The following is a 25,121-nucleotide window of genomic DNA, read 5'->3' as shown; positions in this document are numbered from 1 at the left end:
AGTACACAGACTCACATTTACTTAAACTTTCAACTCATTGCTGAGGGCCATTACCAAGTAGGAATGACGCATCGAAATTTCCTTGCCAAGCGTACCCCATGCTGCTTAGAGGACATTCGATGGGACATTGCATGCATGCTTTAATAAGGTGACCTTGCTCAAGGACCAAGGCGGATCCGGGTTTAGAGCTGATCAGGTTTGAGGAAGTAACCGGCTCCTTGAGTTTAAGGCGTTGCCAGTTTAAGACAATGGATTTTAGGGAAGTTGGAGATTGAAGATTATTGCTGGGATTAGGGTGTTCCTGCTGCTTGTTCTCGTGAGATTAAAATGGGATTTGGAGATAACCTCGTGGAGTAGGTGAATTGTGCGGGCAGAACGCGATTGCCCCTGGACCTGCGAGGAGGCGGTGTGAGAGAGGGAATAAAGAATTGCTGTTTGAACCTACGAAGCTGTGTGGTGGCTCGTGATTCTGGTGCCAAGCCGAGACCTTGGCACTCATAACTTCCAAATGCCAAAAGTAATGCTATGCTTTATTTAGGCAAAACCAAAACATCCACTATGACTATCAGCTAAAAATGATATTAATAGTTACCATTTTCATCTCATAGTTCTATCTTCTTTAGTCTAGGAGTATTAGTTCCTGCTTGTTTTTCAGATTTCATAAACCCTTTTTTCTTTTTTTTGTACTGGTGATTGAATTCAGGGGCACTTTACCAGTGAGCTAGCTGCATATGGATACCCAGGCCTTTAAGTTTTTATTTTGACGTAGGGTCTCGCTATGTTGCCCAGGGCCTTGCTAAATTGCTGAGGATGCCCTGGAACTTGTGATCCTCCTACCTCAGTCTCTCCAGTGGCTGGGATTACAGGCATGTGCCACCAAGCCTGGCAGTTTACAAACATTTTTTAAGTTCATCATCTTAATAAGTGTTTAAACAAAGAGAGCAAAGAAATACTGAAAAATACTTCTAAAGGTTTATCTTCAAAATGGGAATAAAAATTGTGATAAAAACTAAGTGTGATGGCGCATGCCTGTAATCCCAGTAGTTCAGGACGCTGAGGCAGAAGGATTGCAAGTTCAAAGCCAGCCTCAGCATCAAGGCCCTCAGTAACTTAGCAAGACTGTTTGAAAATAATAAAAAATAAAAACCAGGGTGGGGTTGTAGCTTAGTGGTTGAACATCCCTGGGTTCAATCCCTGGGAGGGAGGGAGGGAGGGAGGGAAGGAAGGAAGGAAGGAGGAAGAAAATTGTGATTGTGATATTGTGATTAAATAAAATTATATGAGATAAGAACATAATCTGTGTTCTAAGTAATTTGGAATAAAACATTTAATAGTTGGGTCCATTCTGAGTAAACAAAATCCAAATCATACAACTTGTTAAAAATGCTATGGGTCTATAAGCCCTGAATACATAGCTACTGATAGAGCTTTAACTACAATTCAAAGTCTAGTTTTAAAAAAATTCAAACTTAATCACGGTCAAGGTTTTGTTAGTAAAAATCTTCTCACAGACCAAACAGTCCATTCAAAACAAGTCCATTCAAAAAACACTTCTCAAAGAACAAAGCAGCAAGGTGACAATGCTGATACTCTATTTGGAATAAGCTTCTATGCATATTTTATCAACACATCAATAGAGTGATAGTGGAGAAGAGTAATGGGCTTCCCTCATCCACACCACAAATCATTATTACAGATGAAACTACTCTTTATGAAAAATAATGCCCTATTTTTCATATTTAATATATAATTTAAAATATATCTTGTCACATATTAAACACTTATAATACATATGTGTATTAGTTAGGGCACTGTTTTCCAAAATAGACTACGCTATGCAAACACATCAAGGAGAAGAGTTCTAAAGGATACAAGAACTGACTCATTTCTTTTGGTGAAGATGTAGCTGGGTTCTACAGATGTAAATTCCACTTGGTTACCTGAACTTGGGAACAAACTGGTTTACAAAAAGCCTTTGGGAATCTACCTCGTTCATAATTGAAGTGATATTGATATAGAATTTTGGAAAAAAGAACAATACTTCTAGCTATGGTAACCATATGAAACCCAACAGATATAGAGGCATTTTAGGCTAGATTTTAAGGTTCAGGTAAGATTTTGACTGGGCAAATAGGGAAAATATGGCTGCCAAGACACATGATTCAGGAAATGCAAAGAATATTAAAGGCAGAGCAAACAAACAGCTATAATAGTTAGAAAATAAGGATAAAAGGTAAGCTGAGACTATGAAGGGATAATACAAGGTTACATGTAGGGCAAAGTAGCAATATAGGAGGTATTATACAATATAAAGGTTTTCAGAGAGGTGATCACTTTGGGCAAGAATATATATACATATATTCATACATATACATATACATATATATATATATGGAAAAGAGACCAGTTAAGAATTACTTGTGCTAATCTAGGTAAAGTATACTGTTGTAAGGCTAATGACAGGGGAAGTTTAAGGAAAATAAAAGGTAAGTCCACACTGCAAGGAAAGCATCAATGAGACCTGAGTAGAAGAAAAGTACCTACTGACAATTATTATATATTGGTCACTTCAAAAATTCCCAGAGAAACCAACTGAATGTTTGACGAAAATAATAATATGTTATATAATAATATACATCATTACAGCAAATTATCTTCTATGACATTATCTTCTACTGTTTTCTCTGTATCCTCTGTACTCTGTACAACTCTATTATTAACACAATTTACATTTCTAGGAATAATTTGTACTTTTAACGTTTTTTCTTCAAGACATCCAACTTTAAATTTCTAAAAATATGTATAATTTGAAACAATCATATAGAAATATGAAACTTGCTAATTAGTACTTTGTGATTTTATCAAACCCAGAGGAAGTAAAAAATTACATCAAATGACGTGTATGACAACTCCTGGCACATCTATGCATACATTTTTTTTGCTTTGTATAAAGTTGCTAAAAGTTGAAACTTAACTTATAAAAACTACAACTCCAAATATTTATATATATGTGTATATGTATGTATACACTTAAAAAAGCTGTTATCTACTTGATGCTAAAATTTTAATAGCCTTGAGGCAAAAGATTCAACTATGTTTTATTAAAATAACATTTCCTGGGGGAAAACTAAAGCTCTTTGTACATGAAATATAGCACTTCTCTATTTAAGGTATCAAATAAAATACTTTTTTGTTAAATTAAAAAAAAAAATTTCCTGGGAATAACCTTTCCAACTGGATATTTTACACAGTTTCTTGCATTTCTAAAATTCTTTTATTCTCTAATTACAAAAATAAATAAATTCATTGTGATAATGCTAAAAAATTATATATATATATATATATATATATATATATATATATATATATATATTTGAGAGAGAGAGAGAGAGAGAGAGAGAGAGAGAGAGAGAGAGAGAGAGAGAGAGAGAGAATGAATATTTTTATTTTATTTTTCGGCAGACACAACATCTTTGTTTGTATGTGGTGCTGAGGATGGAACCCGGGCCACACGCATGCCAGGCGAGCGCACTACCACTTGAGCCACATCCCCAGCCCCCCAAAATAATATATTTTAAATAAGTGGGATAAGTATTTTAAAATACTTACCAATTGTGTTAGCACTCTCACATCAAAAGAATGACTAGTTGCTTGAGTATTTCCTCTGAAAGATTTTTTCTAAAACAAAAACAAACAAACAAAAAAAGTTAAAAAGCCATACTACTGAGATTGTAAATGGAACATAAGATAATTAGGAACTATTCTACATGTACGAACCAACTAAAAGGAAACACAAGTCTTACTACTTACTTTAATTTTGTTTTTTTTATAAAGATAAGTTACTTCATGTATTCTATATCAATTAATATGTAGTCTTAAAACTGTTTCCTGCCAGGCACAGTGGCGCACATCTGTAATCACAGCAGCTTGGGAGGTTGAAGCAGAAGGATCGCAAGTTCAAGGCCAGCCTCAGCAAAAAGCAAGGCGTTAAGCAACTCATTGAGACCCTGTCTCTAAATAAAATACAAAAAAGGGCTGGGGATATGGCTCAGTGCTTGAGTGCCCCTGAGTTCAATTCTCAGTACCAAAAAAAAAATTTCCTACTTTGATTCCTCTAAAGCAAGGATTGGCAAACACAATTGCCTGTGGGCCAAATCCACACTGCCATCTATCTCTGTAAATATTTTTTTTTTCTGAAACACACAATTATTATTCATTTATATTATCATCTGTGGCTACCTCCACATTACAATAGCAGAGATAAATAGTTGTAACTAGATAACATGACTTGTAAGGTCTAAAATATTTACGCAAAGTCTGTTCATTCTTTCGCTATAGAGAGAGAGAGATCACTGATATTCCTCTTCCTTCAGATCAACCCTATTTTAGAACCCTCTGTAGATCCTCGCATAAAATGGCCATGCCTAGTTTTTAAAACTGCTATCATGAGATTAAATTGAAATTTACATACACTTCCTACTGCAGGATTCAGGATCTCAATTACATCAGAAATAATCTCTCTCATCATTTTCTAGAAAAATAGATCTTAGAAATGAATAGATAAATCTGTTTTCATGAAGTCGAAGCCTAAAGATAGAACATCTTTTATTTTTTCTTATTTCATAAATAAAAATGATTTTTCTTAACTCACCTGTCCTTCTAATAAATCACAATCTTCATCTTTAACTTGTCCATTAATCAAATAAACACCATTTTCTATTTGCTTGGCCCAGCGTGTAAGTCCATTCTTAAAAGAAATGCAACATGGAAATCTTTCAGATACAACCTCATCTCTAACTCCCTACACTCCACTTTATTCCACTGAACACAGTAAAAAAGAAAAGCCCTAATTATTAGTAATACAGATCTCATAAAAAATAAAAATGAAGACATCTTAACTTTTTGGCACTATCATTTACTTCAAACTTTGGATTCTTTTTAACTGCATGACCACAGTAAAATTAAATTCAATAATGTTCATTATCTTTTTTCAAAATATGAGAAAAAGAACATTAAACAAATAATCTAAAGCAGTGTTAAAAAGGAAAATATAAGCAAGCTCCATTTGTCTTAATATAGAAAAAGAAAGAAAAATGAGACATAACCAAAAAAAAGAATCAAACAGAAATACAAAAGAGGGCTGGAAACACAACAGTTTCACTAAGCAGAAAGAAACGCGAGCAGTATGAAAAGACAAGGAAAGAAAGGACCACAAGCAATGCAGGTCAACTCAGCTCTAGAAGAGGTAATAGCTGCAACAGATGGAATGTCAGATAAAGAATTCAGGATATACATGCTTCAGATGATCTGGAGTCTCAAGGAAGACATGAGACAGCAAAATCAGACAATGAAAGATCACTTTGACAATGAATTACATAAACAAATCCAAGAAGCAAAAGATCAATTACACAGGGAGATAGAGGTAATAAAAAACAAACAAATAGAAATCCTAGAAATGCAGGAAGCAATAAACCAACTTAAAAACTCAATTGAGAATACTACCAGCAGAGTAGAACACTGAGAAGATAGAACATCAGACAATGAAGACAAAGTATTTCAACTGGAAAAGAACATAGACAGCTCAGCAAGACTGTTAAGAAACCATGAGCAGAACATCCAAGAAATATGAGATAACATTAAGAGACCAAACTTAAGAGTCATTGGGATACAGGAAGGCATAGAGGTCCAAACCAAAGGAACAAACAATCTATTCAATGAAATAATACGAGAAAACTTCCCAGACTTGAAGAATGAGACAGAATCCCAAATCCTAGAAGCCTACAGGACCCCGAATGTGCAAAATCATAAGAGATCCACACCTAGACACATTATAATGAAGATGCCCAACATACAGAATAAGGAGAGAATTTTAAAAGCTACAAGAGAAAGGAAGCAGATTACATTTAGGGGTAAACCAATCAGGATAACAGCTGATCTCTCAACACAGACTCTGAAAGCTAGAAGATCCTGGAATAATATATTTCAAACACTGAAAGAAAATGGGTTCCAACCAAGAATCGTATATCCGGCAAAATTAAGCTTCAGGATGGAAGATGAAATTAAAACCTTCCACAATAAACAAAAGTTAAAAGAATTTGCAGCTAGAAAACCATCTCTTCAAAAATCCTTGGCAAAACATTACAGGAAGAGGAAATGGAAAATAACAATGAAAACCAACAGTGGGAGGCAGGACAGTAAAGGGGGAAAAATAATCAAAGAGGAAAACAAATCAGGTTTAGTAACATTAATAAACAAATATGGCTGGAAGAACAAACCATGTCTCAATAATAACCCTAAATGTTAATGGCTTAAACTCACCAATTAAGAGACACAGGCTAGTTGAATGGATCACAAAACAAGACCCAACAATATGCTGCCTACAGGAGACGCATTTGATAGGAAAAGATATACATAGACTGAAGGTGAAAGGTTGGGAAAAATCATATCACTCATATGGACTGCGGAAACAAGCAGGAGTGTCCATACTAATATCAAATAAAATAGTTTCAAGCCAAAGTTAATCAAAAGGGATAAAGAGGGACACTACATACCGCTCAAGGGAACCATACACCAACAAGACATAACAATCATAAATACATATGCCCCAAACAACGGTGCTGCTATGTTCATCAAGCAAACTCTTCTCAAGTTCAAGAGTCTAATAGACCACCATACAATAATCATGGGAGACTTCAACACACCTCTCTCACCACTGGACAGATCTTCCAAACAAAAGTTGAATAAGGAAACTATAGAACTCAATAACGCAATTAACAACCTAGACTTAATTGACATATATAAAATATACCACCTAACATCAAGCAGTTACACTTTTTTCTCAGCAGCACATGGATCCTTCTCAAAAATAGATCATATATTATGTCACAGGGCAACTCTTAGATAATATAAAGGAGTAGAGATAATACCATGCATCTTATCTGATCATAATGGAATGAAACTGAAAATCAACGATAAAAGAAGGAAGGAAAAATCATGCATCACTTGGAGAATGAACAATAGGTTACTGAATGATCAATGGGTTTTAGAAGACATCAAGGAAGAAATTAAAAAATTCTTAGAGTTAAATGAAAATACAGACACAAATTATCGGAATATATGAGACACATTGAAAGCAGTTCTAAGAGAAAAATTCATTGCTTGGAGTTCATTCCTTAAAAAAAGAAAAAAACCAACAAATAAATGATCTCATACTTCATGTCAAAATCCTAGAAAAAGAAGAGCAAAACAACAGCAAAAGAAGTAGAAGGCAAGAAATAATTAAAATCAGAGCTGAAATTAATGAAATCGAAACAAAAGAAACAATTGAAAAGATTGACAAAACTAAAAAGTTGGTTCTTTGAAAAAATAAATAAAATCGACAGACCCTTAGCCATGCTAACGAAGAGAAGAAGAGAGAGAACTCAAATTACTAACATACGGGATGAAAAAGGCAATATCACAACAGACACTTCAGAAATACAGAAGATAATCAGAAATTATTTTGAATCCTTATACTCCAATAAAATAGAAGATAGTGAAGGCATCGATAAATTTCTTAAGTCATATAATCTGCCCAGATTGAGTCAGGAGGATATAGACAACCTAAACAGACCAATATCAATTGAGGAAATAGAAGAAACCATCAAAAGATTACCATCTAAGAAAAGCCCAGGACCGGATGGGTATACAGCAGAGTTTTACAAAACCTTTAAAGAGGAACTAATACCAATACTTTTCAAGCTATTTCAGGAAATAGAAAAAGAGGGAGACCTTCCAAATTCATTCTACGAGGCCAACATCACCCTGATTCCAAAACCAGACAAAGACACTTCAAAGAAAGAAAACTACAGACCAATATCTCTAATGAACCTAGATGCAAAAATCCTCAATAAAATTCTGGCGAATCGGATACAAAAACATATCAAAAAAATTGTGCACCATGATCAAGTAGGATTCATCCCTGGGATGCAAGGCTGGTTCAATATACGGAAATCAATAAATGTTATTCACCACATCAATAGACTTAAAAATAAGAACCATTTGATCATCTCGATAGATGCAGAAAAAGCATTCAACAAAGTACAGCATCCCTTTATGTTCAAAACTCTCGAAAAACTAGGGATAACAGGAACATACCTCAACATTGTAAAAGCAATCTATGCTAAGCCTCAGGCTAGCATCATTCTGAATGGAGAAAAATTGAAGGCATTCCCTCTAAAATCTGGAACAAGACAGGGATGCCCTCTCTCACCACTTCTGTTCAACATAGTTCTCGAAACACTGGCCAGAGCAACTAGACGAAGGAAATTAAAGGCATAAAAATAGGAAAAGAAGAACTTAAATTATCACTATTTGCAGATGACATAATTCTATACCTAGCAGACCCAAAAGGGTCTACAAAGAAACTATTAGAGCTAATAAATGAATTCAGCAAAGTGGCAGGATATAAAATCAACACACATAAATCAAAGGCATTCCTGTATAACAGTGACAAATCCTCTGAAATGGAAATGAGGACAACCACCCCATTCACAATATCCTCAAAAATAATAAAATACTTGGGAATCAACCTAACAAAAGAGGTGAAAGACTTATACAATGAAAACTACAGAACTCTAAAGAGAGAAATTGAAGAAGATCTTAGAAGATGGAAAAATATACCCTGTTCATGGATAGGCAGAACTAACATCATCAAAATGGCGATATTACCAAAAGTTCTCTATAGGTTTAATGCAATGCCAATCAAAATCCCAACATTTCTTGTAGAAATAGACAAAGCAATCATGAAATTCATATGGAAAAATAAAAGACCCAGAATAGCAAAAACAATGTTAAGCAGGAAGTGTGAATCAGGTGGTACAGCGATACCAGACTTCAAACTATACTACAGAGCAACAGTAACAAAAACAACATGGTACTGGTACCAAAACAGGCGGGTGGACCAATGGTACAGATTAGAGGACACAGAAACCAACCCACAAAACTACAACTTTCTTATATTTGATAAAGGGGCTAAAAGCATGCAATGGAGGAAGGATAGCATCTTCAACAAATGGTGCTGGAAAACTGAAAATCCATATGCAACAAAATGAAACTGAATCCCTTTCTCTCGCCATGCACAAAAGTTAACTCAAAATGGATCAAGGAGCTTGATATCAAATCAGAGACAGGGCATCTGATAGAAGAAAAAGTTGGCTACGACCTACATACTGTGGGTTCGGGCTCCAAATTCCTCAATAGGACACCCATAGCACAAGAGTTAACATCTAGAATCAACAAATGGGACTTACTCAAACTGAAAAGTTTTTTCTCAGCAAAAGAAACAATAAGAGAGGTAAATAGGGAGCCTACATCATGGGAACAAATCTTTACTCCTCACACTTCAGATAGAGCCCTAATATCCAGAGTATGTAAAGAACTCAAAAATTTAGACAATAAGATAATAAATAACCCAATCAACAAATGGGCCAAGGACCTGAAGAGACACTTCTCAGAGGAGGACATATAATCAATCAACAAGTACATGAAAAAATGCTCACCATCTCTAGCAATCAGAGAAATGCAAATCAAAACCACCCTAAGATACCATCTCATTCCAGTAAGATTGGCAGCCATTATGAAGTCAAACAACAATAAGTGTTGGCGAGGATGTGGGGAAAAGGGTACACTTGTACACTGCAGGTGGGACTGCAAATTGGTGCAGCCAATTTGGAAAGCAGTATGGAGATTTCTGGGAAAGCTGGGAATGGATCCACCATTTGACCCAGCTATCGCCCTTCTCGGACTATTCCCTGAGGACCTTAAAAGAGCGCACTATAGGGATACGGCCACATCAATGATTATAGCGGCACAATTCACAATAGCTAGACTGTGGAACCAACCTAGATGCCCTTCAGTAGATGAATGGATTAAAAAAATGTGGCATCTATACACAATTGAGTATTATGCAGCACTAAGAAATGACAAAATCATAGAATTTGCAGGGAAATGGATGGCATTAGAGCAGATTATGCTAAGTGAAGCTAGCCAAGCCCTAAAAAACAAATGCCAAATGTCTTCTTTGATATAAAGAGAGCAACTAAGAACAAAACAGGAGGGAAGAGCATGAGGAAAAGACTAACAGTAAACAAAGACGAATGGGGGGAGAGAAAGGGAGAGAGAACACAAAGCATATGGAAATGGTAGGAGACCTTCAATGATACACAAAATTATAAGAGGTTATGAGGGGCAAGGGGGAGGGAAAAAAAAGGGAGAGAATTGAACAACAGCAGAGGAGGTAGAGCGGGAAGATGGGAGGGGAGGGAAGGGGGGATAGTAGGGGATAGGAAAGGTAGCAGAATACAACAGTCACTAACATGCCATTATGTAAAAATGTGAGTATGTAACAGATGTGATTCTGCAATCTGTATTTGGGGTAAAAATGGGAGTTCAAAACCCTATTGAGTCAAATGTATGAAAGATGATATATCATGAGCTCTGTAATGTTTTGAACAATCAATAAAAAAAAAAAAAGAAAAGAAAATTGACAAAAAGAGATAGGCGTAAGACCAAAGAGTATAGCTATTTACATAATTATTTTTTATATATGTTAATTAATAAATATTTATACATACCTGTTATACTAAATATACTAGTATTATGACTTTGTTCCACTTCTAAAAAAAATCTAATCTGGAATTAGTTACTTATATATCACAATCATTATTATAAACAGAATGTTAGTTTTGAGGATTATAAAATGCATTTCACAAACAGAATAACAGCAGATTTTCCACTTAGCAAACACTAAACAAAATCGATTTTACCCTGATACCTTCGTATTTTTTTCCAGAGTATAGCTGACAGAAGTAGAAGAAAGTGGAATGTGAATATCAATATGAATGGTACAATCTAGAGAAAGCCATGAAGTAGACAGTCCACTTTGATACTTCCAATCGGCTGGTCTTGCTGAACTCTTTAGCAGGGAAGAAGGTGAAAAAACAAAGTATGATGTGGTTTAGATAAAAAACATGTATCAACATAGCACCATAAAGTGTACAATCTAATAACTCAAACAAACCAATACACAATATATGTGGCCAAATTCCTTGATCAAAGGACTATATATTACTACAAAATAAAAAGTAATGCATGGATTAAGTTCAGTATAGCCTAGGAAACCTTGGCAACCCCCTACCTCCCCTGGTAGAAGGAGGATCATAAAGTTCCATGTATAAAATTCTGAGAAATCCTCTGGACCTCTGTCTTTCACCTGTAGCTTCAATAATGTCAGTTTTGAAGATTCTGATATGTAACTGAGCAACTACTAAGTGCTAGCCAGTCTCCTTTCTGTCCCATCCTTACTAACCATATTGCAAAATTACCTTTTCTCATTACCTTTTAGACTCCTTGACAAAATGATAGTCTAGATTTAACAGAATAGACACTGTAGCTACTAACAGTCCTCATCACTTTTACTATCAACTTCTTAAATTTTCATAATTATCCAGGCATACTGGCACATGCCTGTAATCGGAGCAACCCAGGAGGCTGAGGCAGGTGAGTCACAAGTTCAAGGCCTGCCTCAGTAACTTAATGAGAACCCTGTCTCAAATAAAAAAGGCTTGGGATGTAGTTCAATGGTAGAACACTCCTGGGTTCAATCCCAGTACTGGAAAAAAAAAAATAACAATTAAAAAAACTACAAATTTTTCTTGCCTATAATAAAATTAATCATAGTTCAGAATAAAAACTACAGGTGACTGTAGATATCAGTAGAAAGTAAAGGCACTGAAATTATTTAAACTAAATATAAAGATAAATTTAAACTTAAAAATAGTTTGTAAAAAAAAAAATCTATAAAGAGTAATTTTGTCTTACCTTTGGGTCATGGACATCATAAGTTCGACAAGATATTCTTTACTAATTAAGGATAGAAATGACCAAAACAAGAAGTAATTCTTGGTAATCAACAGAATATAAATCCTCAAAAAATAAAAATAATACATCTAAGAGTTCTTACAAATCACAATGCTTTACACAGTTACATATACATAAATGTATAGGTATGTACACGTGTATATAAAAATTTATTTATGTATGCACATGAATATAAATTGCTTGGTCTAAAGTACTTGTGGTAATTGAAAACTATTTCCTCATGTTTACAAACACTGCTAATCACAATAAATAGAATGTAAGCACTTGTGACATTTTCCACAAATATATTCTCCACAACAAAAAAGGAGTGTTGTTTTGGATGGGATCAAGCCTAAGAATATCTGGTCAAAGGTCTATACATGGAACTTTCCAGTTAAATAAGTTAAAAGCTTACCTTCTGCAGGAATGGTCGCTTTTAAAATTTTGTTTTCTGAGAGTCTGAATTTATTGGGCCCTTGGATTGCATTACTTTTTAATGAGGCTGCTTCTTGGGGGTCCCTCTGTCCTAGAAAGTTACAGTGACTTTAAGTACCTATACCTGGTTTTTAATGTCTTTTAATCTTGGCTCAAAGCATAAGGATTTCTTGGATGTCCTACACCAAGTATACCTGTGCTTTAAATTGCACGTTATCTTTAGGAAATGAAGGTGAAAATTTTAACAATTTTTTTTTTAAATTATTTTGCCTAAGCTGTCAATTGGCATTTCTCTCTCTAGAATCTATAGTGTTTTATGGAACCAGCCTGGGTATCTACAATGAATGAATGGATAAAGAAAATGTGGTATATTTACACAATGAAGTTTTATTCAGTCATAAAGAAGAATGAAATTATGTTACTGCAGGAAAATGGATGGAACTTGAGAACATTATATTAAGCAAAATATAGAGAAAGTAAGGGTTATATATTTTCTCTTATATGTGAAAGCTAGAGAGAAAAAAAAAGAAAGGTAGTAGTGGAGATCACATAAAAATCAAAGGGAGATGAGTAGAGTAGAGGAAAGGGACCTGGGGGAAAGGGAAGGGAATTCCAGGAAAAGGGAAGGGAATACCAGGAAATAATATTGGTCAAATTATATGGTTACATTGTGTTCGTATATGAACACATAACAACAAATCCTACCATTATATACAACTATAATGCACCAATAAAAAAAAATATGGATTAAAAAAAAAGAATCAGACATGAAGAAAGATTGCATTCAAAAAAAAAGAATCAGGGCTGGGATTGTGGCTCAGCGATAGAGTGCATGCCTAGTGTATGCGGGGCACTGGGTTCAATCCTCAGTACCACACAAAAATAAAATAAAGGTATTGTGTCCAACTACAACTAAACCAAAACATTAAAAAAAAAAAAAGAATATACTGTGCTTGATTCTACAAGGGTATACAGCTGATAAAAAATTCAGAATCCTGAATTCTTGCTACCTCTAAATCTTTATAACCCTGAGACAGGATTAACAGCAGTTATTACTTTTGCTATTATTATTGGAAACTCTAATTATGTGATAGTTATCAAAAACCTTACAAATTCTATTTTTAAAAATGATATAAAAGAATGTTTTAAAAAACTTGCAGAAATATTACTTTGGTACCATATACTATTTAGCTATAAACTCTTAAATAAAAGATACTTTTTTGTAGATGAGCAAACGTGAAGTATTACTCGTTCTGAGATCTCCTCCTCTGTGAAATTCCACAGTCTTTTTCTATTCATAGACTTTTCCATGGCAAATATTAGCTGAAAGACAGGAAAATACACATTAATTGAATGTAAAATGAAAATTCAGTGTAGAAATAGATAATTACATGTCCTTAAGCTCCTATGTATCTTTAAAATTTCATGAGTCTAATCAATTTTTCTTTCCTTTAAAATATAGAACTAATATATTTACCATTTTGGATTTCATTTTTAAGGATTTACATAAAAATTAGGTACATAGATATGATTCACTATCATTAATTATTAGTTGGACATGAAATTTTGATTTTGGGCAGCCAGCATTTACAAATAAAATGTAGAATAGAGATTTTAAATTGGATGAGAAGCAACACGTGATTTTAACCACAAAAATGCAGCATGCTAACCAACTGAGCATTTCTTATTTCAATGTCACAAAAGACTTATGACAATTATAAGAAAAATAGAAAAACAGATTAAAGTAAAAAAATCGGAATAGAGATATAAATCTGTACCAGAAATAATTATAAAATGCATGTGTGAAATGGGGCTGCCATAAATGTAGCTCTTTAAGCTTTTTAACAAAAATATGCAGAGCAGAGAGCTGAGATTGTGGCTCAGTGGCAGAGCGCTTGCCTCATACATGTTAAGACACAGGGTTTAATCCTCAGCACCATGTAAAAATAAATAAACAAAATAAAGATATTGTGTCCATGCACAACTAAATTTAAAAAAAAAAAATATGGCCTATAAGTTGAAAACAAACAACTGATCAAAAGAGGTACAACTTTCTTGATGAGGATGTCAAAGAAATTTTTTCCAGAAATATAATATTGTAGAATACGACAATCAACATTTTTAACAATAAACCCCATAGAATAGATTAACAAATTTTATATAGAGTTATTCCTTATAATGTCTCTCAATATAGGCCAATGGAAACAAAGTTATTGAAATTTGACAATTTTTAAGATACAGAATTTCTGGGCTGGGGATGTGGCTCAAGCGGTTGCGCGCCATGCCTGGCGTGCGTGCGGCCCGGGTTCGATCCTCAGCACCACATACCAACAAAGATGTTGTGTCCGCCGAGAACTAAAAAATAAATATTAAAAAAAATTCTCTCTCTCTCTCTCTCCTCTCTCACTCTCTCTTAAAAAAAAAAAAAAAAGATACAGAATTTCTAAAAATCATACTTTTTTCAGTTGTAAATGGACACAATACCTTTATTTTGTTTATTTATTTTTATATGGTGCTGAAGATCGAGCCCAGAGCCTCACACATGTGAGGCAAGTGCTCTACCGCTGAGCCACAACCCCAGCCCCTAAAATATTACATTCTTAAGAACAAAAAATACTAAAGCAAAAGGAAGGAGGACCTGACTGGATCTCTCTACACTAAGTACACATACACACAGTATCAACCGCAAAAGCATACATAAGCAATGCTCCTAACATTAGATACACAAATAATAAATATTTAAACTACATTTCAAATGGCTAAAGATGGTGAACTGTAATGAAAGAGGTAAACGAAAGAGGTAGAAGTGTAAACGATTTGCCTACAAAGGGAATATTTCTTCTTACATTCTTAGGCACAAATATCAAAGACATGAGAGTGGGACATGTGATAGGAGAGGTTACAAAACTGGAATGACCTATAGCCCCTTGGGTTCTAAGCTGCACATTTTGGTGGGGGTGGTTTACTAGGGATTAAACCCAGGGGCATGGCCACTGAGCCACATCCCTAGACCTTTTTTGTATTTTATTTAGAGACAAGGTCTCATGGAGTTGCTCAGCACCTCCTGTTGCTGAGGCTGACTTTGAACACACAATCCTCCTGTTTCAGCCTCCCAAGCTGCCGGGATTACAGGTGTATGCCACTGTGCCTGGCTAAGCTGCACATTTTTAAATTAAAAAAATTTTCCTTGGGGAATCTGTGGGATTTTGTACTACTGAAGAGTATAAGGTTCTATTTTCTCTCTTGAGATGTAAAATACCCTTGTGAAAGTTTACTTAGGTCTTAAGTACTAACAGAGATGAAAGCTGCCTGCATAGAGTTTGATTTAGGTTTGTGTTTAAGATAAAACAGTTTGGGACAAAGTTATCCAATTCTCTGATAGAAGAATAAAACAAAACACACAGGGAATCCAGGATATATACTCTGCCCAGGAATAAAGAATAAGTATTTACTATTCAAATTTTATTCTCAAGATCTTAAGAGAACAAATAGAATAATTTCACATTATAGCAATCAGTTGGTACTAAGTAAAGGTCTAGTAGAAAACTACTATTGCACAAGAAAATTTCCTGAACCACTATACCTTATTTCATAATACTGACATACTAAATTTCTTCAACCATTATGCCTTGTTTCATAATATTGAGATACTATCTGTAAAATAAAAAACTTTTAAATATGTAGCTTTGGTTGAAAATAATATTTACATTCCTTACATTCAAGACACCCAAGTAATTAAGTAGAAAAGGTATTTCAACATAATCCTAGCCTAGTGAATTATGCAGCACTAATCTAAATATGCCTAGGGTAACTGCAAACATAAAATTAATTAAACAATATATAACTGATTTAAAAAGCATTTCTGATATATTACTTACTCTGCGCAGGGCATTTTGAAAATCATTTGCCAGTTCCAAAGTTGTAATGATAAATACTCCAAGAACTAAAAGTCCCCCTGGTAGCATTCTGGATACCTTAAAAACAAAAATACAGTATTAGCTCCCATAAGCATATTCAAACTTTTCTATTTAAGAAACCAAATATTAAATCAGCAACTACTTACCAAGTACTAACTACATTCATAACATCAAGGTAGGGACAGTTGAAAAATTAGTTAAAATAATGAGAAACATGGCAACAAAGCTAAGGGTCCTTAGCTTTTCATATTAAAGTTGCTTTACAAATAAAAACCACTTAATAATAAGATCCTTCAGCTACATTAATATATAAGCCCTTTTCTCAAAAGACTAAAAGACTAAGATAACTTCTGAAATCTTTTCAATGGTTTCCCACAATCAGCAAAATAAAATATTTTTTTTTTTATTAGACTTATACTTCAGTCTTCCTAGAATCTGGTCAATCTGATGTTCTAAACCTTGTTTGACACTACTTTCCCTGAAATATTAAAAGTATCCATCAAAAACTACTCACAGTTTTACAACCTATCCCCAGGCTTATTCTGTGCCCTTAGTCAGGCTGTTCCCTCATCCCGAATTGACTCTTATATTTCCACATATCTGAATTCTATTGAATACTTCAAAATCAGCTTGAGGAAGCTGACTTCCCTGATCATTTGAACTCCCGAAGGACTTTGGTATAGTTTTCCCATGGCCCTTTATCACAGAACCCTGTATTATATGTACAAACTACCAGTTTGTCCTCCATAATATCTCTATTTCTCTTCACATGATTGTAGCTAGTTCTCAATGCCTCACGGATTCTTCTCTGCCATCTATATTCAGAGACCAGAATGCTCCAGTTAGCTTTTGTGACTTAATGTATAATCAAATGATCACAAAGTCCTCAGAAAACTAGATACCATGATTTAAGCTCTATTGTATTTGCATTATGTCTGTTAATGGTTCCCTCTGATTTCACAAATTCTACTCCCTTAAATTTGATACAATTTTCATATTTAGCATGGAGGATCTACACATCTTTTCTAAAGACCATCAACACACAAAATTTGCCATTTTTTCCCAAAGGTAAAAAGGTTAATCAAATTTACTATATAAATTCATATTCTTTCTCTGTATGTGTTTAGATAGACAGACATATATATATGTATGCCATATACAATTTTATAGAAAATCAAAAGCAAAATTAGAATTAAAAAAGTTATTTATAGACCATTAGGAATGTAATGCAAAAATATTTGATACTTTCTTTAGAAAGTATTTCTTGGATTTGTTTTTTAGAACTACATACTATTCCATCACAAATACAGGAACATGTATGTATATGCACAGGTACACAAGTTTGTGTGTTTAAAGGATTTAAATTTGATTTGAGTAGTAAATACTATTATTCTACTTTTATCTTAATCTAAACACTCTTGTTGGTTATTTGTTTTTTTACAGTGCTGGAGATCAAACCCAGGTTCTTATACATGCTAAGTAAGTGCTCTATTCCCAACCGCCCATTAAGTGATGTAATTCCTGTAATACTCTTAAGTGAATTAGTTTACTCGTTAGCCCCTCTCACCCCTAAATCCATGTCTTCCTCTCATACTGCCAACACTGTTCTCCTAGATGCTCACCCTAAAATCCTTACTCATCTTTAGCTTCTATCAGCCCACATCTCTTCATTTGAATCCACTTATCACTAAATTTTGGTTCTAGCTCTTTCTCTACGATCATATGGCAAAAAAAGTTCTATCCACTCTGTCTATTCATTCAGGCATTAATTTATCGACTATTTTAGAGCTCCCATTATAAACTATAGAAATACTATGCGAGGCACTCAGAATACAGCAATTACTAAAAAGGTGCCCTCTCCCCAAGTTAAGCTTCATGTCATCACTGTTTGGAATACATTGCAAGTATATATTTTCTATTCTGTTTCCACTCTCTATTCTGCATGTGAACTGTTCTAAGATATAAGTTACCTTCTAAATTACTGGAAAATCAGTCACACTATCTCCTTCTCAAAATCAGGAGCTTTGACAGTCTACCACATCTACCAATACACTCCTTAGGATACCACTCAAAAGCCATCAAAACTGGCCCTTCCAGTTTTATGTATAATTACATTCTTTTACATATTCCATGTTTCAACTATACCTAATTGCTTGCTGTTATCCTAACATACTCTTTGCTTCTATGCCTTTGTGTCATTTATCCATATTGTCCTAGCTATATTCAATGTGCTCTGACTTCTGTTGGCAAAGTCTTACTCAGCCTTTAAATTCAGAACCAACAGCAGAACAAGGACTCTGAAATCCTAGTCTAATAATCTGAGAACAAAGTACTTTTTCTTGTTAGTCAAATAAATACAAACTTAACTATATAAAGAGATAAATACCATTACCTGATTGGCATGTTCTGTGGCCCATTCTTCATCCAAATTATCCAACTTAGCTTTGGGATGTTTGAGGTTCTCATTTTGCTCTTCTTTGGGTGGTGTTCTAGTAGCAAGAATCACATAATCCTTTTGTGAAGAACACTTCAAAAACAAATTATAAAAGCTTATTAGAGCTTTATAAGAGCTTATCTGATTAAGAAATCAGATACCTTAGCTCTTAGGACATGCAAAAACTGAATAATACTTGTACTAAGTTAAGTACACTTTTTACAATGGAATATTTATACCCAATTAATATCCATATTATAACGGAATCTGCATTTATGAAAATTAATGTTTATTGCCAAATGATAAACTTAGGGAACACTGAACAGCTCAGTTTAATTACAGTGAAAATTTCCTAAAAAGACTGACTATAAAGCTGACAATGCAAGTTAGCTTAACAGGGGTCCACTTTATGCTTTGAGTACAAATTTTGCTGCTTGCCTACAAGTAGATTATTTAAAACTGACATGGTTTAGTTTTATTTTCTCTTTTCTTCTTCTTCACACTCTTCTGCTCCCTAACAGCAGGGTAGACAAGACTAACATTTTCCTATCCTAGGCTAAGCTATTGAGTCCCTCACTGCCCACAAGCATAAAGAAACTCCAAACCTGGGAACTGGAACAAGAGCTCTCTCAAGGACACCTGATGGACACCAATCAGTTTTATCTACTGGATAATGTTTGGAACCCACTCCTTGTATTCCTCTTTTAAAAGCCCTGTGTTTTTCCTGGGAGGGAGAATCATGGCTTCTGGAACAAGAGTCCCCTGTGTTTCTCTTTTGCTAACAAATAAAACTTTCTTTTTCTCAAAACCTTATCCTCATTATTGGCTCAGCACTGGGACAAGGACTAAGCTTTTGGTATCATTAGGATGCTGTCATCTTCATATTTGACCTGAAACTCCTTAAGGATAATTAGCATCATCTCAGGATAGAAAATAAAGGAAGATTAATTATTTCTACAGAAGTTACTTTCAGAAGGCCAGGTTCAAATGAACACAGGAAAATAATAGAGGTGCTGACTGAAAGAAGCTCCTCTTTTTTCATCAACTGTTTAAGTAAACAAACAAACAAAAAACCTGGCACTAGGAGTTGGGAACAAGGAAGCTTGAGGAGAAGAAAAGTGATGAGCTCTGAAGTAAAAAAGAAAAGCTGTAGAAAATCAGAAGGAATAAAAAGACAGCATGAAAACATATTGGAAGAAGGGCATTAAATTGTGAGATACTTATTTGCAAGATGGCAGTTGTACTAAGCTCTCAAAGTAGCATACATCCAGCAAGGCAAGTATGGAAGACTATCTTTATTCCTGACCTTTAATCTCTACTGATCATATCTTTAACACTCTTCCCTTTTTTTAAAAAATATTTTTTCTTAGTTGTTGATAGATCTTTATTGTATTTATTTATACATGGTGCTGAGAATCAAACCCAGTACCTCACACATGTCAGGCAAATGCGCTACTCCTGAGTCCCCGTCCCAGCTCCACTCTTCTTTTTCAAAATAAAGGGAAGGGAAATATTTGAATAAAAATTTCTAACAAAGGGCTGGGGATGTGGCTCAAGCGGTAGCGCGCTTGCCTGGCATGCATGCGGCCCGGGTTCGATCCTCAGAACCACATACCAACAAAGATGTTGTGTCCGCCGAAAACTAAAAAATAAATATTAAGATTCTCTCTCTCTCTCTCTCTCTCTCCTCTTTCAAAAAAAAAAAAATTTCTAACAAAAAGGCCCCTATATTAGATGCTAAGTTACCTGAGTCAAAAAGAAGTTCAGGTCACTGCCAAGACAGGCAGTCTGGCTGTCTAAAGATGGGTCTTGGAGAATGGTACTACATGGATGAACAGTGCAGATATGCCCTGTCTTACAAGAAATCTAATTTTTGAAAACTCTGAAAATAAATCTTTCTCTGAGGCTAAAGTGACATTGCTAAGCTGATGAATAACGACGTAGAAAACCTGAATCTCATGAAGGACCTAAGCCCTCTGGGCAGTGTATTCATTTTCCTTTTTCTTCTTTTAATACAGGAATATTTATTATTTTTTTTTTTAATGGGAATTAAACCTAGAGCCTTGCGCATGCTGGACAAGTACTCTACCACAAGTTGTACCTCTAGCCCAGCACATTCTTTATCAGTAAGTAACTTGAGCCATCAAATTTTAAGAGAAAAGAGCTTAGGGATGTTAACAGAATCATAATAAGGAGTAAAATTATGCAATTTGAAGGTTATAAGCCATCAGACCAAAATAGGCAGAAAGAAAACTGGCACAATAAGACTTTATTTAGTACTAGGTCTTAAAAATCAAGTGGCTGCTTATGTTTTGTAAAACAACTGTCCAAATCTCTGTTCTATTCAATGTTGATTTTTAAAACTTAACTCTGAGGGAGATGATCTATTTTTCAAATTTCCCCCAAACCCTTTCTTTCTCTAAGTTTTTTTTTTTTTTTTAAATTCACTAAGATGGAAATAAGAGCATGTAACAAAAACATTACCACTGTTGGTCTAAATCTGAGATAAGATAAATCAGAATGTCAAAAGCATTTTTTTTAAAGACCTGGACAATCAGGAATTAATAAGATTACAAGGGGGTACAAAATGCTTTGGAAAGATAACCAAATGTAAATGCACTGGTTAGTAAAAATTAAATTTTAGAGTTTCTACATTATATTACTTTCAGTGTCATCAAAAGGGAATGGGTCTGACTTAAAAAAAAAATAACCTGGATTAGGTCTGTACTATTAAATTTATGTTTCCTCAAAGATCCACCTAAGATTTACTTATACATCAGACCCTTCCATCCACCAATCTTAAGTTTACTTTTACATAGCATAATTAGCTTCAATGAACAAATAATTTGTTATATCAATAAATGTACATACCTGTCCTATCAAAAGACCAGAGACAAAAGCTTTTCCTTGGAGACTGATGTTTGAAAGATATTGGCCAACACTCTCTTCTACGATGTAGGTTCTTCCCATTTTTGAGAAGTAATTCAACTCCTATATTACAAGGAAAAATTGTATATAGCATCATTAGGTAAAAATACAAATTTTTATGTTTTTAGCAGGGAAGGTAGTATAGTGAGAAAAAGATGGTACTACCCAGATACTACCTCATGTCTTGCAGTGATTGCTTATTAAACAAAGTACTCTTTTCTTGCAAAGTTCAAATGTAGTGCCACAATTCTTTTCAACACAGTGTTACAGGAAATGACTACCAATAAACCAGAGTTGAGATGAGAGATCACACCTATTTTTCATACTTGGGGTAAGTAAGGGACAGGACACTAAACTATCACTTGAAACACCTGATTTTTTACTTTAGATCTATTTCTTAATTGTTTTAGTTTTGATGTGATTTGAAATAATCAACTTTCCTGGACTCTGGTTTCCTAACCTAAAAAGTAAAGAATTTGGATCTTGAAAGATTTGAAATCTATCTAATTCTAGGATTCTGTTACTCTAAGTACAGACTATTTGCATTTCTCAAGTGGTAGTACTTCACATAACAACCTTAATTGAAATGTTAATATGTATAATATTTGGAAGATAAAATCAACATTATTCTAGGTAAAACTGATTTAATTTACCTTAGTTATCAGAAAATGTCGTTAGATACTTTTGTTTGTAATTCCTCGATGTCTTCACAACAAATTCAAAAGTAAGGACATGAGAAAAATAATCAATTTCATGTAAGAACTAAATCACCCATTCACAGAAGGCCCTCCTGACTAGCAGGGAAGACGACACCAAGAATGCCTCATTTTCAATAAAGAAATCACTATTTTTTTTTTCCAAAGAGTAATCAAACATGAAGCAAACTACAAACTGTGCTTAGACATTACAGAATTAAGATCTGGAAACAATTCTATTAATGGTGGCGCGGTGACAAATGGTTTTTAAGAACCTAACTTTTGTTACAACTGTTTTCATTTTTAAAAATCGACTCAACATTCTAATGTCACCTTAAAACACAGCTTACATTTAAACTCTTCTTGCTTTATTTTTATCCTCTTCCAAAAGAAAAACAACAACAACAACGAACTGGGCTCGTTGAATCACCAAAAGCATCTAAGGAGGAGGACTCACGTGAGGCAAGCTCGGCAGAACTGGACTTGAGTGTACACCGGTATGACTGTCCATATGTTTCCTACACCGGGTCCCTTCTTGGTGCCCAAGCGCGCGTGCACACACACACCCCTAGACACGCACATTACCAGCTTAGCTGAACACGCACATTACCAGCTTAGCTGACTCACCTGTTCTCAGGATGCGAACGCTGCCAGATAAGTCTCCCGAACCGTCGGTGCACCGAGAAAAAGACTGAGGTGCACGAGCCCCAGCCTCCAGGGGCCAGAATACCCTCTGGTTCCAGTTCCACAGCCAATGAATTCATCAGAAAGCGACCGACTTCTTACACCTCACTTCCCACCCTAAACCCAGGGTCTCGAGTCAGGTGGCGCAGACCGATGACGCACGTTATCCCCTCTCCATTTGCCGAGGCTCTACAGCTACAGCGGCCGCGGTCGCTACCCCGCCCCCTTCCGGGCGCCATTGAGAGCGTGGCGGTAGCCCAGAGCCTGCCGTGCGGCCCTGTTGGGACCGATGCCCTCTAGTGGCTCAGTGCCTAGAAGCCGCCAAAGAGGACGACCCATGGCATCCCGTGGCTTTGACGGTAAGGCCGCCCTGCTCTTCAGGGAGGGAAACGGGTTGACGAGTACGTCTATGGCGCCACCGCGTGGACAGGGATCCTGCAGCCGAATGAGGAGAGCCGGGGGGCGGAGAGAGAGGAGGAAGCGGAACGGGTGCTTCAGGGCTGGGAGCCACGGAAGGGAATGAGGAAAACACTACGTTTCCCAGAGGCCTGCGAGGCGTGGAGCGGTTGGGACTGGGAGCCGGAAATTGAATTGCTCGGCGGGGTCGGAGGCCGCTTCTGAACTCGGACTCCCAGGGTGCACGGCTTCCGGCTGCGTCTGCACTTTGGGCGCGGGCGCCGAGGCGCGTCGGGCGCCTATCCTATAACGCAGGACTCGATTTCCCAGGGTCCCGCCGCGGGAGTCTCCGGCGGGCAGGCGCGCGCGAGCACCCGGCCGAGACTGCAGACGCTGCGTCCCCGGCTTCGGGGTCCTGTCCTTCGCCTTTCTTCTCCGGTTGTGCTGCGTCGGCTCCTGTCGCCGGCCCGATCGACATGGCGGCAGTGTTGCAGCAAGTCCTGGAGCGTACCGAGCTGAACAAGCTGCCTAAGTCCGTCCAGAACAAACTTGAAAAGTTCCTTGCTGATCAGCAGTCCGAGATCGATGGGCTGAAGGGACGGCATGAGAAATTTAAGGTGGAGAGCGGTAAGCGAGATGCTGTTCCCGCCCTTGGCTCCACTTGGAGCTGTGGCCCATCTTCCGCCTTTGCACACTTGCCCTCCTCTTTACATCTGCGACGTTTTCTATTAGTATCTCTTTCAGGGCTCCTTGAGTGCCCAAGGCCTTCTCTTTCCTACTCCCGCATGTTTGTTGGTAAGAAGGATCCACTGTTGTTTTTCCAAATCAGAATCCACTCTTCCTTGTAATTAGGGTGATCTCACGTAGGCAGTCTTAGGTTTGTCCAATAAACAAAATTTTTTTTTGCACCAGACATTTGAGCGTTTGCAACTTCTATCTCTTTATATCTACAGAAACTGATCTATTTGTTGCACTGTAAATGGCAGTAATTTCTGCTCTATTTTCTAGTCACCTGAATTCCTAAGAATTCAAAACAAAACAGAGTCTGATGACCACTTCGTGCACTTGTTAGTAATACATGTCACACCATGATCCCATACCGAATTAGTGTGCCCCAAAATGAGTTTAGATGCAAAAGACAGCACTGGAAACTCAGTGAACTTGCAGTAAAAAAAAAATTAATGTTATTTCTCTCTAAAAGTTGGAGTTTCATAGAAAATACGTTGAGTTCTGCTTCTATTTATCTATAGTGGGCCCTCAAATAAGAAAATTATCCACAGTGTCTTGAACATCCTTGAAAAAACTTTAAGAATATAGTGATTATTGATAATAAAATACAAATTCTTGTGTTTTTTTTTTAATTTGCCCTTAGGGGAAGTTGATTTTTTTTTCTTTTTTTGCTAGATTACCCAGAAATTTCCACCTAAATAAATTTTCCACTTAAAAGAAGTGTAATTGTCTGAGCAGAATTGATCTTGAAATTAGACAGCTCTCAGAATCCCACAGCTAAATATATACTGCATTCTGTCCAGTAATTTGCACAGTAAATATTGAGCATTAGCTGTATGCTGGATACTGTGCTGAAGCAGCCTGTCTCAGTCTCTTCTCTTGGGAATTTACACATTAATTTTTATAGAAGCTTAGTAATCTTATGCGTTCAGTTATTTTGAGTATATTACAACAAACCTTTTAAAACAAAGCAGTTTTTAACCTAAACATTTTTTTCCATGAAAT

At 35.8% G+C, this 25,121-nt stretch overlaps 2 protein-coding genes across 7 annotated transcripts in view; one reads left to right on the top strand and one right to left on the bottom strand.

Annotated features, from left to right (window-relative positions):
• Positions 1-23,475, bottom strand: part of Odr4 (odr-4 GPCR localization factor homolog) — a 135,378-nt gene extending 111,903 nt beyond the window's left edge. The window contains exons 1-10 of one of the 5 annotated variants that reach the window (XM_078022492.1): positions 22,935-23,473; positions 22,266-22,317; positions 21,556-21,675; positions 18,643-18,777; positions 16,212-16,307; positions 13,550-13,656; positions 11,860-11,896; positions 10,814-10,954; positions 4,652-4,747; positions 3,610-3,678 (exon numbers count right to left, since the gene is read on the bottom strand). In XM_078022492.1, coding sequence (XP_077878618.1) covers positions 3,610-3,678; positions 4,652-4,747; positions 10,814-10,954; positions 11,860-11,896; positions 13,550-13,656; positions 16,212-16,307; positions 18,643-18,777; positions 21,556-21,654 — 780 coding nt within the window. In that variant the 5' untranslated portion in view covers positions 21,655-21,675; positions 22,266-22,317; positions 22,935-23,473. Of the gene's footprint in view, positions 1-3,609; positions 3,679-4,651; positions 4,748-10,813; positions 10,955-11,859; positions 11,897-13,549; positions 13,657-16,211; positions 16,308-18,642; positions 18,778-21,555; positions 21,676-22,265; positions 22,318-22,934 lie in introns of those variants that run through there. The other 4 variants (XM_078022493.1, XM_078022494.1, XM_078022491.1 and 1 more) reach the window with 4 other exon arrangements.
• The window catches only part of Tpr (translocated promoter region, nuclear basket protein), a 60,682-nt gene continuing 58,816 nt past the window's right edge, over positions 23,256-25,121 (top strand). The window contains exons 1-2 of one of the 2 annotated variants that reach the window (XM_040276979.2): positions 23,256-23,350; positions 23,718-24,014. In XM_040276979.2, the coding sequence (XP_040132913.2) occupies positions 23,281-23,350; positions 23,718-24,014 (367 nt within the window). In that variant the 5' untranslated portion in view covers positions 23,256-23,280. The remainder of the gene's footprint in view (positions 23,351-23,717; positions 24,015-25,121) is intronic. The other variant, XM_013356167.3, reaches the window with a different exon arrangement.

This window comes from Ictidomys tridecemlineatus, chromosome 10 (genome assembly GCF_052094955.1).
Source record: "Ictidomys tridecemlineatus isolate mIctTri1 chromosome 10, mIctTri1.hap1, whole genome shotgun sequence".
Lineage (NCBI taxonomy): Eukaryota > Metazoa > Chordata > Mammalia > Rodentia > Sciuridae > Ictidomys > Ictidomys tridecemlineatus.
This window is presented reverse-complemented; position numbering and strand designations above follow the sequence as displayed.